Source organism: Neodiprion virginianus, chromosome 5 (genome assembly GCF_021901495.1).
Source record: "Neodiprion virginianus isolate iyNeoVirg1 chromosome 5, iyNeoVirg1.1, whole genome shotgun sequence".
Taxonomy (NCBI): Eukaryota; Metazoa; Arthropoda; class Insecta; order Hymenoptera; family Diprionidae; genus Neodiprion; species Neodiprion virginianus.
In genome coordinates this window covers 3,015,343-3,030,437 of record NC_060881.1, presented here as the reverse complement: position 1 = coordinate 3,030,437, position 15,095 = coordinate 3,015,343, and the positions used below count along the sequence as shown (strand labels likewise).

Sequence of the window (15,095 nt, the reverse complement as noted above, 5' to 3'; positions counted from 1 at the left end):
AGTCAACGGAACGTGTAGACATAATGACAAGTAGAGTTACCACTCTATGTCGACCCTGGATGTTATGATAAGTCTCGGTTAAAAACGAGAGGGATGAGAGCATGGCGCATGTCATTCGTCTGCTACCATCAGCACGTCAGTGGTCAGTAAAGGGGGTGTCAATAGCCCCACAATCGTTGAAATGGAGAGCAAAAAATCCACGTATTTTGTAACAAACGCGCAATAAATTGATAAAAGGCGAATCAACCAAACGGTACCTGTATATAAACAATGGCGGAATCAACGGGACCGATACTTCACGTTATTGTTGTTGGATTTCACCACAAGAAAGGATGTCAGGTAGACGAGACCAATATTTACAACAAAAAGAAAAAAAACAATAAGAAAAAAAAAAACAAGCGGAAGAGATAAAGAACAGAAGTAAAGTTGACCGAAATGTTTTTTTCACCTGGCCTCTATCAATATCAGTATTGACGGTTTTCTTTCTCCAGGTCGAATACTCATACCCACCGCTAGTTCCTGATGCACCAAACGAGTGTCCCACTGGCTGGAAATACTTGCCAACACTGTCTCTACCTGACGGCTCTCATAACTATGACGAAGATACAGTTTATTTCCATCTACCCAGCCTTAGCGATCCCAAACGCACAATTTATGGGGTATCTTGTTTTAGACAGATACCAGTTGAGGTAAACCCTTGACCAATCCCAATCATACGTGCAATAAAGTTGATTTGTTCAATTCGACCCAAATACGCCATAAATGGGTCATAATATGTCACACAACGGAGTAAGGGGATGATTAGATGTGTCTCGTTCTAATTAAAATGACTCTCGATTATTGCGATACTAATTTAGATGGATTTTTAATGGCAAGTATTTGTTCACTTTTCATCAGAAATTGAAGAACCGTACTTCAGATATAACCAGAGGAACAGTGCAAAAGTCTGTCTGTGTTTTGAGCACATTGCCGTTGTATGGCCACATCCAAGTAAAAATGGCTTTAATAACGCACGCCTATTTTGACGAAGGAGATTTTAGCAAGGTGTCACTGCTTGAAGACACATACCGGCATCTCAATTCTTGCATGAGCACTGAAAGTAGGATTCCACCCCAGGTTTTTGTTGGTAACTATGATTATCTTCTTCAATGACAATTAAATTCGCCAGGGTTTTAATGGTTTCTTATTTGTATAATAAAATCTTGATAATCATAGGATTGTCTGCTCGGGATTTCATACTACATTTTCGCCATAAGGCTCTATTGCTGTTCAAGCTTCTCTTGCTGGAGAGAAAAATCGTATTTTATCAGTCTCCTGTACAGCCGCTTTGCACAGCTATACTGACTCTGTTGTCACTGCACCCTGGTATGATCGAGCACGGACTGCACCAGGCTGCATGTGTCAGGTAAAGCACAAACTTTGTGAAGTTAAATTGGAGCATTACGAGTCGTCAGTAATTCAGTTTAGAGAATAATTTTCATTTCTCAGGCCCTCTAGACCTATGTCTCCGATTCCAAACTTTGACCAAGAAGACAGTCCCGTACGAAATCTCGATTCAAATTTACGTCAAAAAGAAGGCGAAGTTATCAAAAATTGTTCAGAAAGGGAGGACGAATTGGAAAATGTATCGATATGTATGAGCGATAATAAGACAATTGAAACAATGGAAGGAAAGTGTATGGACGAGAGAATAACTGTACCATCATTGAACACGAATTATATAAATGAAAATATCGATGCTAAAATCATTCCAATGGTTGAAACAAAAGATTGTAACGAGTCAGTGGCTGATGATATAGATTTCAAAGAGTGCCCGAAGCCAAATGAAAGTGTTCACAAAGTTCATAGTATAAATACTATTACGTTAGGTACGGGCGAACTTGGCAACAGTCTTCCTCGTGATACAAGCAGTGACGCATTATCAGATGCACGGATTACCAACAACATAACTCAAATTGCTCACGTTAATCCTGAACTCTGTGGTCTACCTCTTGGTCTCTTTTCAAAAGTATGTAACTGCGTCTACTAACAACTACTAACTGCAATAACTCAACACAAGTCCTGCAGCACAAGAAAATCAATTTCCTTTGTTTAATTTCAAGGGCTACTTGTGTCTGCCGTACTTGTCACTGCCATACCTCGACTTGCTGGGCGATGTTAATGTCAGAGGTTACATTGTCGGAGCTACAAACGTGTTGTTCAAGCAGAAGAAACAGTTAATTGATGTCTTAGTCGAGGTAATCCATTGTTGTATGTTTATTGCAAATTTGACCAATTGCTCGACAATGTCACAATCCTAGCAAACTGCGAAAAGTTAAGAATTCCACGGCGGAACTTTGTCACAACTTATTAATCTCTCTATCCACTTTATTTATTTGACTAAGGTTGAGACAGCACGAATCGAGGCTACTGATCCAGAGTTGAGACGGCAGCTACATTTGACGACCGAGGACTTGAGATTTGCCGACTATGTCGTGAGGCATGTGGCTGAGCCACGCAAGGACGTTTTCTTTGACGGTGTCGGCTGGGAAGGCGGAGATGAATGGATCAGAACACAGTTTCGTGTGTACCTACTAAGCTTGTTGCGAACTTCGTTACAACAGGACACCCGTCAGTCGGATCATTTCAATTCCGCATTTGTATCCGCTTGGAAAAATACTCACAATTACAAAATATGGAGCAGCAACGAGAAGCCTGAAATAAACAGCATTGAGTCTGGTCATCCTTTTGCAGGACAGCTTTCGGTTCAGGATATGAAACTGCGTCTTTCGCAGTAAGTTATTTCGTTGAGAAGTGGTCAGCTTCGGCATGTGAATAATTAACAACTAAGGATTTACGATATTTTTCGCTTACAGCACTATGCAAAACACGGAAAGCGGTAGAAAACTTAATCAAGCGATGGCTTCGACCGGCAGAGCAGTAGCTACAACTGGAAAAGCCGTAGGTGAGTAAGAATTAACAGAGATAACGAATCGCAAGTTTCTAAACAAACCGTACTTTAATTTATTCACATATTTTTTTTGTACAAAGGTGGCGCAATTTCACAAGCTAAAGGTGCATTTTCTAACTGGTGGAGCATTTTAACCACCGTTCAAGTTGCTGATTCAGAAACGAGAAACGAAGAAGCTACACTAGAATGCGAAGAAATTGTTCAAAATTTAGCAAATGAATCTAGTGTTGGATTGGAATCTCCTGAAGTACCACCAAGTCAAGTAGACACATCTGTTGCTACACAGTAATCAGAAATGTTGTTGTACCAATTTCATTATCACGCTAATTAGAAAAATCAAAGCTGTTGACTTCAGGAATATAACTTTTCCTTAATTCTATCAAAAACCCTGCCTAATGTAACAGATGGTATTTTCATTTTTTATTCTTCAGTTATCTTATTCACTGTGAGTCTGAGAGAAATTTGTGACGTGTGTCATTGGATGTAAGAAAAAAAAAAATGATCGCAATTTTGTCGCTTTTTACTTTTTTGCAATCATTTTTTTTTTTTTTTCGTTTTATCTTTATGCTGAGTCACAGCTTTGATTAACACATTTCACTTTATATGCATGCACTTCATATGTAGATGTGTATATTATGTAGAGCTAAAAAGAGCCCATGTATTCTTTGGAATATCAAGACGTTGCTCCAAACTCCGAGCTGCGTAAAAATGTGTGGAATAGTGATTCGTTCAATAATGTTTGAAAATCAATTACCAGGGTTATCTAGCTTGACCACAACTATACCTATACACAATTTGGGCAATATTATTGTTGTATCAATTATAAAAATTACAAATCACACAAGCAGAATTTTGGGAACGTCTATCGATCAACATGATCCCCGTTTTAAAAGAGTATTTGTGCAGCCAATCGTTTCTTAATCAACTTTGATTTTAAGATAATCCCAGTATGCAAAAAATCGATTTGCAACATTTTTCATTCATTTTGAAGCATGGTTTTTGGTTGTACCGTTTCGAAATGCCATTGAACTTGGAGCATAGATTATTATTTATTTTAGATCTTACGAAACCAGGGTCATTTTTGATATCACAATAATCATTTATATGATAATACATATATATATAAAAATAGTTGTAGATAGTGTTAAGTTTCATAGATGAGCTTGTAAACAAAAATGATCTTATCTGTATTAGTAATTAAGATGTATCGAGCAGTAATACATAACTCGATGCATACACATAAGTAAAACACTAAAAATCTTTGTATATTACGTGATAGAAAAGTTATGTTTTTTGTACTTATGTTGAAGCACTCGAAATTTAGGTAAAGAAACTAATTGACAAATTAGCGATCAGTCATTACACTGAAATTGAAACGTTATTCCTTTCTTTGCAATCACAAATCTTGCTCTATCAAAATTATTAAAGAAAAGATGAAGCGAAAATCAAAGTCGCATTATATTAAAAACAAAACTTGACAGAATGTGATAACTAATATATAACGATAACTATATATATATATAGCCGTGTAATTACATAAGTATTAGCGCTCTACCATTCTGAAATATATGCATAAATATACATTTTCCTATACTGTTTTTGCGTTATCGTTACATAGCATATGTATAACAAACTTACTTTATTTTCATTTTCATTTTTTTCTCATTGTATTTGTAATTTCTGAACAATGTACTAAAAAAAGACTTCTATGGAAACGTGTATGTTAACGCAAGACCCGATATGACGTGTTTAAACTCGACGTTGTCATATATTCTATGTAACAATTTTTTGTCACACTTTGCCACAAATGAAAGTCTGAATCAAAAATGCGTCTGTTTAAAAACACAAATAAGTAAAAGAAATACAATTCAGACTCATAAATCTTTTCACATACAGCACTAAATTGAAAACCCTATTATACGATATAGCATGTGTATGTACGCAGAAAATTTGTATAGCATTTTATAACGATGTTAAAATTTGAAGGTAATACGAAAAAAAAAAAAAAACTAAACAAATAACGATTGAAGTAGGAAAATGTCAGAAGTAAACTCTTAGATGCAATGAAAATAAAACAACTTAGAGATCCCGTGTATATATTGCCTATTTTAAGAAATCCAATTAACTAGTTAATAACCTAAGATATCGTAACATCAAACTAGAAAAATGGAACTAAAGATTATAAAAATCGAGATAGTTACTCGAAATAATATACGTGTATGTTTGAAAAACAAAAGAAAAACCTTGTTGAACAAGTGTGCTGGACAATTGTTGTCATAACTTTCAGGTTGCAAAATGCTCGAATTAACGCCGCCTCCTCGCAGCGGTTTCTAATTGATCACAGATATGTCGATTAACCAATGTCGTCGCGCACTTTTGAACTAAAAACGTACACGGTTTCCTTTTCTGAACATCTTCGCTCGTGTATTAAAAGTAAACTTTTTTGCAACGGCAACAACACACCGAACTCGAAGCATCCGCGACGATGCTAAAACAAGGAGACGGGCTGAAGTCAGGTGCGTTACCTACTCTGTTCGACAGTGACCGACTGACAGTAAGGATACGACCACAACAGCATCAAATGCTTGTTGTTCTGTTACTTTTGACCGCCCCGGAATGACAAAGATACAGAACAAGCACTTAGCACGACCCTGCTTTCGCTGTGTAGACTGGTAGAGAAAATAGCGACGTCCGCGGTTGAGTACCGCGGAGGTATCTGGTACTACTACGGTGACGTCATACGCTCGTCATCACTTTGAAGGTCACTGCGTGCACCAGTGCCCTGCCCGCAATGACATTTGGTGACCGAGTGACGTTGATTGGCCGGGGAATCGTCTGATAGCCAATGGAGCAGCGAAGGGCCTAGGAACTTTAATTATTAACAACCGATCGCGCATTCGCACACCTTGGTCTCGAAACACGTTGTGCGGACCTTGACTATGTTACGTATCGTAGATTACGTACGTGTGTACAATTACAACACATATGCACGCATGTTGTGTTTTACGACTCCAAGCTTCTGACGTGTTTATGACATACGAGAATCGCCGTACGCAAGTTTTGTCTTACAATTAGAGTTAATTATGGGTGACTAAATGCCCGTGATACTTAGTTACCCAGCAATTCGACTAATAGAATCTACGATTTGAGTCGGCTCCAAGCGACACCCGTTGTCTATTGTTTACATACGTACAGGTAATCACGACGTATTCAGAAAATTTCGCTAAATGATTTGAAGGTTATTCCGTGCAACGTGCGAGAGTTGTTGATTTTTTTCACACCGTCGTGTATGCATGTACTTATTTAATCGCTCTCATAGCTGATTACGGAAAACACGATGACGAAATTCAAGTTCAACTGTTTGCACCGCGCCAAATGACGCGTAAGATGTAACTGCAGACATGTAACAATCGACAACAGAGTCGTCTCAGCGCAGTTTTCTGCAATACCTAGAATAGACAGAGTATGACAGCTGGAAAATCACACGTCAACAGCCTAACGACTAATCAGCGATTGTTATCGTTACTCGCGGGGATTCATCGTCGCAATTACCGCATTTCTTTCAACACACACACACACACACACACACAAAGTCACGCATATATATACGCAAGCTGTGTAATCGTGGCTAATCGGAACCATTGTGATATGCAACGGATTATCTATGGTTGCGGGCGGCGTGACACGATCGCATTTTCTTCCCTCCGCGGAAGCGTTTACAAACGCGATTACGTCGCGAGAGCGCGACAGCAGCGTTCTAGTGGCGGCGTTTGTGTGGAGTAGAGGTGGAATTGAACGGCGGGTTCGTAGCTCCCTGCAGCCTAGCCGGTCCCGGTGTAGAATCGCACAGCGTGCGCGATGGTCCGTGGTATCATCGATTTGTAGAAACGAAAATAGCAATAAAAAAACGATCTAACCGAGAGTCTGGTGCCCCGGAGTGGCGGTATGTCGATGTCCCTACCTCGCGAGACCCTTTATTGCGGAAGATTCGAACCAGCAGCGGTGTTCGGGAAGTAACGGACCAACTGATACTACGTCCCGGCTATCTCGAAAGATAAATACGTGAACGAAAAAGGAGGAGAAGGCTGAATGAAACAGCCGCAAAACTGACGTCTGTCTGTCGGTAATGAAAATTGTCGAGGAAAAATTAAGCCGGTGGCCTCCTAATCTCCGGGCTCCGTGCATCAAGCTGTGTGGCTGCAGTGTACGTAGTGTGTAGTAACAAGCCGATTGATGTACCGAATAAACATCGTAGTTTACCGATAATAGCCGAAGGTGGTAAGCAGCGGGCGAGCAGCGCCGACGAACGTGGGCCCGGCGGCGCGAGAAGAAGAGGAGCGGGGGGGGGGAGGAGGAGCAGGAGGAGGAGGTGGCGAGGAGGCAAGCCGACGTCACTGTCGTCACCTATGCATGCAAAACAAAATTGGAGCAGTTTTGAGATTGTGGCAGTCAGTCGGACATGCGGTGATTGTTGTAACAAGTCGGTGTAATACCCTACGTGTAAATCCCGTTGGTACGCGAGTAAGCATAGCTCGGAATAGTGATATTTAAAGGACGACGTTCGTTTATCACCGTGTTAAAGAAAGTGTCGAACTGTCGGTTGAAATTGATCGCTCTCCGAGCCCTCGGCGCGCGGACGTTCCAGGCGCGTTCATTCATTTCACGCGTTCATTGTTTATAAAAGAAGTGGCCATGCAAGAAAGGGATAAATCGGCAACTCGCGGCGGGCGGCGGCCATCTTTTAGATGAGTTTTTCTCCTTTCTTCCTCTCTGATAACAAACGGTGCATACACACGTCCGCAATTCGATATCCTTTAACAATGCACGTTCTCAACATTGAAATGTTTCCGTTAATCCGTGCGCGTGATCATCATCCCCTATAATCGTCCATTACCGTCTTCGTCTTCGTCGTCTTCGTCGTCGTCGTCGTCAATTCGATAAAAGTAGCCCAAGGAGAGACGGCAACGGCAAAGGGAAGAGGGAATAAACGCGGGTTGCGACGTGAAGAGAGGAAACAAAAATTACCCGTGGGATAAGAAGAACGTGAAGTGTGCCGTTTGTGTGTGTCTGAGAGCGAGAGAGAGAGAGAGAGAGAGAGATATATACGCATATAGAGGAAAAGAAATTCTAAGAGCGAGAGAGAGAGAGAGAGATTGAGAGAAAAAAGGCGTCGGTAAAGAGAAATTTTTAGGAAGTAAAGTTAGCAACGATCGCGAGAGTTGACGAGGAGAGGTAAGGAAAGGAAGTTGGGTGGAAAACGGAGAACATCAAAAAAAGAAACAAAAGAGAGAGACGTATACCTAAAAGAGAGGAGAAAAAAAAACAAGGACGGACGGTGAGAGAGAGAGAAAGAGAGGAAAAAAAAACGACAGGAAAAAAGAAGGAAAATACCTACATATCCCGTCTGCCGTGGGGTGGTGGTGGTGGTGGTGGTGGTGAAGGATAGGAAAAATTTCCTACTCTCAAACTTTACTCCTTGTTACCCAGTGTCTAAAACAATGTCGAATTTCGTTTTCGTAACGTGGCTAACCGATATCCCCGGCTACGGGATGTTCGCTGAGGATCAGCGCGATCCGTCGAAAAATTCCTATTGATCGTTCGATAACCTCAAACTCTCATGAAACTCGTTGGCAAACGACTACATAGATAGATATATAACGTAACTACTGCACACTTGGGAGGGAGGGACGGACGGGCCCTAAACTCGGGGTGTTCGTTCGTCGGTGAAATATTGTTGAAAATTATTCGCGTAGCTACGTTGAACTACTCGGTATAAAATTCTAACATAAGCCGATTCTTCATATTATTAATCGAAGTGAATTTGCGTGCGTGTGTTTGTGTGTGTATACGTGTTACGTTATAAACAGGCTGCTCTCGGTGAAATATATCTGACAATTGATGAAAGATGTAACACTTCCATTTAAAATATAATATCGTGAAAGTCGTATACGCCGATGATTAATATTTATAAACGGATATTCATATCCTGAAGCGTTGAAGGAAACGAGCTGAAAACGTTTGAAAAAGTGCGTAAAAACAAAAGAAACGCAAAACTGTTCGATCAAGGGCTTGGGAACGATATTTTTCTGTTCCTCATAACCTCATTCTTCGATCAGTTACCACGTATTTTATCTTATTTCCGTTACTACATCATATTGGAGAAGGATTTGGGGAATTTTTTTTTGCATCGTCGGATTCGTTACCGACACAAGAGAAGCAAGTGCTCGTCGTCGAGGATAATCAGACAACGAGAAGAGATAAGTAACGTGGTGAAGTTAAGTACAACGCTGTTGACCATTTTGTTGCTGTAGTGAAAATGTTCATAGTCAAATATTCTATCGGCCAAAGTGTAGCCCTGATGTATTCTTTGCGAGTTTGTAAAACGACCTGTGTTGTGATATAAGGTGGTTCAGCAGTTCGGATATTGGTGGTTGTGTGAAACCGGTGCCAAACTTTGCCGATGGATAAACAGGGATGACTGATAACTGCTGGAACTCTGGTGGTGGTGAGTCAAAAGATTTATTTCTTTGTCTCTTTAATTATTCATCATCAACATCACCATCATCATCATCATCGTTTACTCGTTTCTTCCTCAACCCCACATTCGATATCGCTACATTTTACCAAGCGCGTCTAATACCAAACTTGCCTGCAACAATATCCTCCCGTATATGAGTAAAGTTTTTCATCCATCGCGTGTTGAATCAGCTGATCATCCGGATTAATATTTCACGCGGCAATACTTTCTTTTGTTATTTTTACAGCAATGAATTTTCATTCTAGAAAGCTTTGCGGGTCTTTTTAATAATCGTTATCGAAACATCGATTACCTGAAATTATTTCTTTCCCGTAAGTTTTCTTCTCTTATCTACGGTGATTATCTGCTCTCACCAAGGATTTTGAGAGATTATTTTTCACTCACTTTGACGAACGTTGGTCATTATTTGTTCTATCAAACTATTCTTGCTTTATGAATTTACACTAAGGCGTAATGGCAGCAAACGTTTCACTGGTTACGCTTCTCCGTTCCTACCGTTAAAAAGATAATCCTATTCCCTTGGTAGGAAAACCTCGACTGATTGAAAAAAAATTGCTCCAAATTTTAAGAAGATCGCAAAGTTGTTGCATGTACATATATTCAATAGTTTTAATTTACTATTTGTTAATTTTTGTTGCATTGAGTAAATCTGGAAATATTTATCTCTGGTCCAGGTCGATACTATTGAGATTAATTTTTTGGCCATAGAATGAACGTGAAGTACAATTAGACCACGATTGTCAAACCTTCGACGAATCTATACTTTCCTTTGAGTTTCTCACTTTGGTTGAAATACTTCTATCGCAAACATACCGATAGCTTAAATTGTCCGATGGTTCTTGCAGTCCTTCAACTCGCATGATAACAAAATTGCCGCCACTCTTGATACGGTATTTATGAATTCTCTGTTCAATAGTTGGCATCAAAGAGACTTGTCTAATTTGATAAATTCATCCGAAGCTGGTTTTCAGTCTTGTTTGAATACCGATAATGATTTAGTCAGGATCATTGTCTTGGAAAAAAAAAAAAATATATGTATGAAAATTCTCAATTTGAACAAATAAGTTCAAGTAACATTATGCGAGATAAACATTAAAAGATATGCCAATTATCTGATCCTGAAACTTGAACGTTGTTGCACGCGTGCTGGCATCCTTCGATTGATTGTAATTCTTGATTCGTTCGGTGGCCGCAACGATTTAAAATTTTATTTAAAGCCTACAAATGTTTATGCCTTATTTTTTTCGTCACTAAAAGCAAAAGATAATTAAGTTACCGACGAAGGTAGAAATTTTAGTTGCTGGGTTTTGGAAAACTTGGGATTGTCGTTAGGAAATTTAAAATCTCATTTTCTCTTTGTCGTTGCAAGTTTTTTTTTAAAAAATAAAACGTGGAGTAGGTGGAACTTTTTCCATATTAGATTGAAAAACTGTATACCTAAAAACCGAAAGAGCAGCAACAACGAACGAAAAAATTATAGATACGTAGCAAATTTCATCATCAACTTGCTGTACGGCACAACCATTTTCATAGCGCAGGAGAAACTCGAGTCTACTTTTTTTTTCCCCCTCCCACATTCAATCAGCAAACCTGCTAAATGAATATTTCCCAATTAATAACTTTGGGTTCTCAATTACGCAATAGAGCACCTGATCTCTGCCGATACTCGAGACTGATTCACTGATTTATTCTATCGAACTAAATTGAAAGTTGTTTGATAAATTGCAGTAAAAGGGTGAAACGAAAAATACTTACATTTCTAAAAAATATAATCTTATTCTGAAATTTAAGCAACTTCAAATATCCATTGCGGAATTAATACCGGTGGTTTTTCCTTATTCGAAAAATCTCAATGTTATCTACTAAATGGTACGTTTATCCTCGTGATCTAAAATTTGGGTTGATAAAAAGGCGTGTCTCTGACGACAACGACGATCAGTTATTACTAAGTCTAGTCGTTGTACATACTTTTTTTCACGTGTATTTAGTCTTGTTTTCATAGTATTTAAGGCTTAACTTACTTCACTCCTCTTGAGGACGGATGCAACGTAACGATGAATTTACTTACGTCTAGATTTTATCTCCTTCCTCGGTTCTTTAATTTGTTTCTTTTTTCTTTTTTTCTTTTTTTTTTCATCTTTTTCCTCAACATTTCCATATCTATGTTTTTCAACAGTTTCGGTAAGAATTATGTTTGTCGTGAGAGTTTAAAAAGTATAAATAGAAAAAAAAAAAAAAACACCGACCGAAATGTGGGACGTGCCGTAGAAACAATTGTAGACTATTTTTTAATCCTCAGATATTGAAGAATATTTTTTATCATCAGCATTAAATAATTATAGGCAAAAATAATGTTCTTCGTTTAAATTGATTTCTTTCGAAGGGATTTTGCCTGACTTTATCTCTGTTTGTTTTGAAAATTTGGAATAAAGGCTGGAGATAAAAACGTCAATTCTTGTGTACAATAATTTCAACTTACGAGGATAAACACGAAATTTCATTAATATGGGGGAATCGCGCGTGATGATCGAAAAATGAGAAGAGACTAAAGTTAGTAACGAGACGAAAAATGGAATGAAAAAAATCACTATTTTGCAATTTTATAGTGACTTTTAAGTAGTCAAGTTTTCCAAATATCCATATGTATAATATGCGTATATATGTTTCCTTATTATTTCCTTAGAAATTCCTGAAACTTATGAACAACGGTTTTATCCGAAAACGTGAATCATTAAAATCACGTCAACTGTATGAAGTAACTCGCAATTGCGGTACAATTGTCGGTTAAACGTTGGTAAAAATTTAAAGCGATATTTCCCATTTTGTCGATTTTTTTTTTTTTTTTTCTTCCTTCTTCGGCTGCTTGATGACTTTTCAAAACAAGCAATGACCTACATATGTCTGTAATCTTGACGAATCAAGAAACTTAGAGGCACGCCTCGACGAATTGTTATACGCTTTTTGTTACTTTCAATAAATGAACAATATTGTTGCCGCATAATTCTGGTTCCTTTCGCAAATTCAATCGGTCAATCAGCTACTCAGAATTTATCAAATTTCAACTTATACTCAACTTACGATTCATTTTGCCGGTCGATTCAACGAACGCTCCGGGTAGCGAAAAATTTTCACAATTTTGCACAACGTGTGTACGGTGTATGAAAAATTGGAAAAGTCATTACCGCTTTTTTTTTTTTTTTCATTTTTACATCTCTCCCTAGCAAGTAATCATCGTTATTGTTGTTCATCATTTTTGGCTCTTCTCAATAGGGGAAAAAATAGCGGCGGCGGGGGGACAAATTCGAATCGACAAGTAATTAATTAGCAATCGCTGCAGGTTTTTATATTAATTTTTCAAACAAATTTTTATCGGTATCTTCGTTTTTTCGTTGCATGATATATGTATGTGTGTGTGGGTGTGTGTGTGTGTGTGTACACCTATATATTCACAAACAAGTAACATTAAGCGGAGATTCGTCGTACTTATCGATATTGTCTTACTTATACTTACCTACCTATTTATGATATTTATCCGAAGTCGCGTGCGGTTTTGTTGATCGAACGTGTGTCTCTCCGTCCGACGTCGTCGTGTCGTCGTCGTCGTCTGCCGACAATTCCGTCTTTGTCGGTAACGAAGGATTCTATAACGATATTTTACGTATGCGTGTACCTTGCGCATTGTTGTAAATAAAACGTGTAAACTCGGCTTGTGTTAATTGTAACTATACGGAACAACAACGAGTCGAGGAGGATGAGGTTTAACGTATTCGCATGATAATGAAAGTACGAGACTTTGTAACGATATTATTTTATCGGTCATATTTCGAATGGTTTTTAAACTTTGTTATTATCGTTATCATTATTATTTCATATTTAATTTTGCGTTTAAATTCGTTTATTCTCATCTATTTCGTATCGCTTATAATTCTATAATAATACGGTAATTTAATATCGAAATCGTGGGATGGATTTGAAGTCTTATAAATACTTGTGTAACGTATATATATATATATATATATATATATATGTACTTGTAGAGAATTTACGTAGACATGAATTACAGCAGCAGCAGCAGTAGTAGTCCACCGATGTTACAATTGTAACATAACATACGTAATTATATGTATAATTTACATACTTGGATTATTTCGATTTCATCCCCCCCACCCTTCCTTAAAAAAACAAAAAAAAAATTGAAACTAACACCGTATACCGAGAACAACGATGTTCTCCTGTAGGTAGGTGATTAATTATAGCTGTGCGAGTAATGGGAGTTAATTAAAACGATGATTTGAGAGTTAAGAAATGTCTCTTCTATGATTCTTAGACGGTATATATGGAGAGAAATTTGCCAAGTAGCTCGGTCACACTGTAATAAATAATACGAGGAAATGAAATTCAAGGAGTTTAACCGTTAACGTAACGAAACAACAGGGAAAGATAATTGTCATTGCTTAATTTCAGAACGACTTTAATCAAGTTAGTTTTCTCGATATGTTACGTCCTTTTGTTTATCCATGGTTTAGTAAATTTGGGACAATTCTATAAATGCGGAGTGATGTTTTTTTTTTTTTCCTTGAACATGCATCGTTACTATAGTAACTTTATCGTGAAAACTTTACTAACGGTGAAATTTATTCTTCGCATAACAATCAGACTGCAGGTAACTCGATGGAATTACACTAGTTGTGATTTTTTTCGGGGTAAACGACCGTAACTGTGGACAAATAAAAATAAAACAACCAATGTTTAACAACACGGTCATCAAATACCGACCATCATAACATCCTCCTTTCAAGCATCATACTCAAACCTTGCCGGTTGATTGATCGATTGATTTCTTTCGAATTTCACGCAATTACGATTAATTAATTAATAAGTTAATCTTTGCGCGCTTCCCTCTTTCATCAGCGGAAAATCAGGCTTAAGTTAGTAACGTTCTAACGCAACGAAACCTCGGGATAAAAAAAAACATCATCGTTATTGGACATTCGAACATGGCCTTCAAGGAGTTTGTTTTAAAAAAAGATTGAAGTTTATTTTGTCTTTAATGATTTTTCTTGAGCATTCGTCGTCACGGTAACGTTTCCAATTTGACGGTGAACTAATTCGCTTTACGTTATCACTACAATTATTATACACATACATGTATATAAAATGCGTATTTTAGAGAGAAGGTAAAAAAAAAAACTAAAATTGCCGATCAATATGAGGACCAGAATATTGAATTTTGTGATGGAGATTTAGTGGACACTATGAATCGTAAAAAATTGAAAATATAGAAATTCGAAATAAGGAAAAGGACAAAATGTAGAAAAGTCAATACATGGAAGAGCAAAATCGAGAATCTGTAGTAAGGATGACGAAGTTAGTAACTTTACTGCAAGAATGCATGTTTAACAAGAAAAAATCGTTACTTCGGAACTTCAGGATCGTGTGAAATTTGGTGACCCATGATAAACAAGTCACACCAATATTTTTAAAAGCAAACTTTTCTGCAGTAATAATTTTTCCCTCCTCATGGTTTCGCAACCTTAACGTTACCAACTTCTTCGGCCTCGAATAAATAAATTATGTGTTTAATACGATTCTGCATCGTCGAGATAA

The 15,095-nt window shown here is 37.9% G+C and overlaps 2 protein-coding genes across 6 annotated transcripts in view; both read left to right on the top strand.

Annotated features, from left to right (window-relative positions):
- The first annotated feature begins 63 nt into the window (after positions 1–63).
- On the top strand, positions 64–5,045 carry LOC124304605 (late secretory pathway protein AVL9 homolog). Its single transcript, XM_046763070.1, has 9 exons — positions 64–339; positions 492–689; positions 898–1,126; positions 1,216–1,405; positions 1,489–2,008; positions 2,103–2,237; positions 2,385–2,773; positions 2,856–2,944; positions 3,031–5,045. The coding sequence occupies exons 1-9, from the start codon at positions 271–273 to the stop codon at positions 3,237–3,239; spliced, it is 2,028 nt and encodes a 675-aa protein (XP_046619026.1). The 5' UTR covers positions 64–270; the 3' UTR covers positions 3,240–5,045.
- Positions 5,046–7,326: 2,281 nt separating this feature from the next.
- Positions 7,327–15,095, top strand: part of LOC124304603 (serine/threonine-protein kinase tousled-like 2) — a 35,986-nt gene continuing 28,217 nt past the window's right edge. For 2 of the 5 annotated variants that reach the window (XM_046763057.1, XM_046763054.1), the window contains exon 1: positions 7,327–9,455. In XM_046763057.1, coding sequence (XP_046619013.1) covers positions 9,425–9,455 — 31 coding nt within the window. In that variant the 5' untranslated portion in view covers positions 7,327–9,424. The remainder of the gene's footprint in view (positions 9,456–15,095) is intronic. The other 3 variants (XM_046763062.1, XM_046763060.1, XM_046763056.1) reach the window with 2 other exon arrangements.

Bases quoted from the DNA above. Each gene is read 5' to 3' on its own strand.
- LOC124304605 (XM_046763070.1), top strand. From the start codon at position 271: ATGGCGGAATCAACGGGACCGATACTTCACGTTATTGTTGTTGGATTT. The intron at 1,406-1,488 runs GTAAAGCACAAA...TTCATTTCTCAG, and splicing joins CACCAGGCTGCATGTGTCAG to GCCCTCTAGACCTATGTCTC. The intron at 2,774-2,855 runs GTAAGTTATTTC...TTTCGCTTACAG, and splicing joins ATGAAACTGCGTCTTTCGCA to CACTATGCAAAACACGGAAA.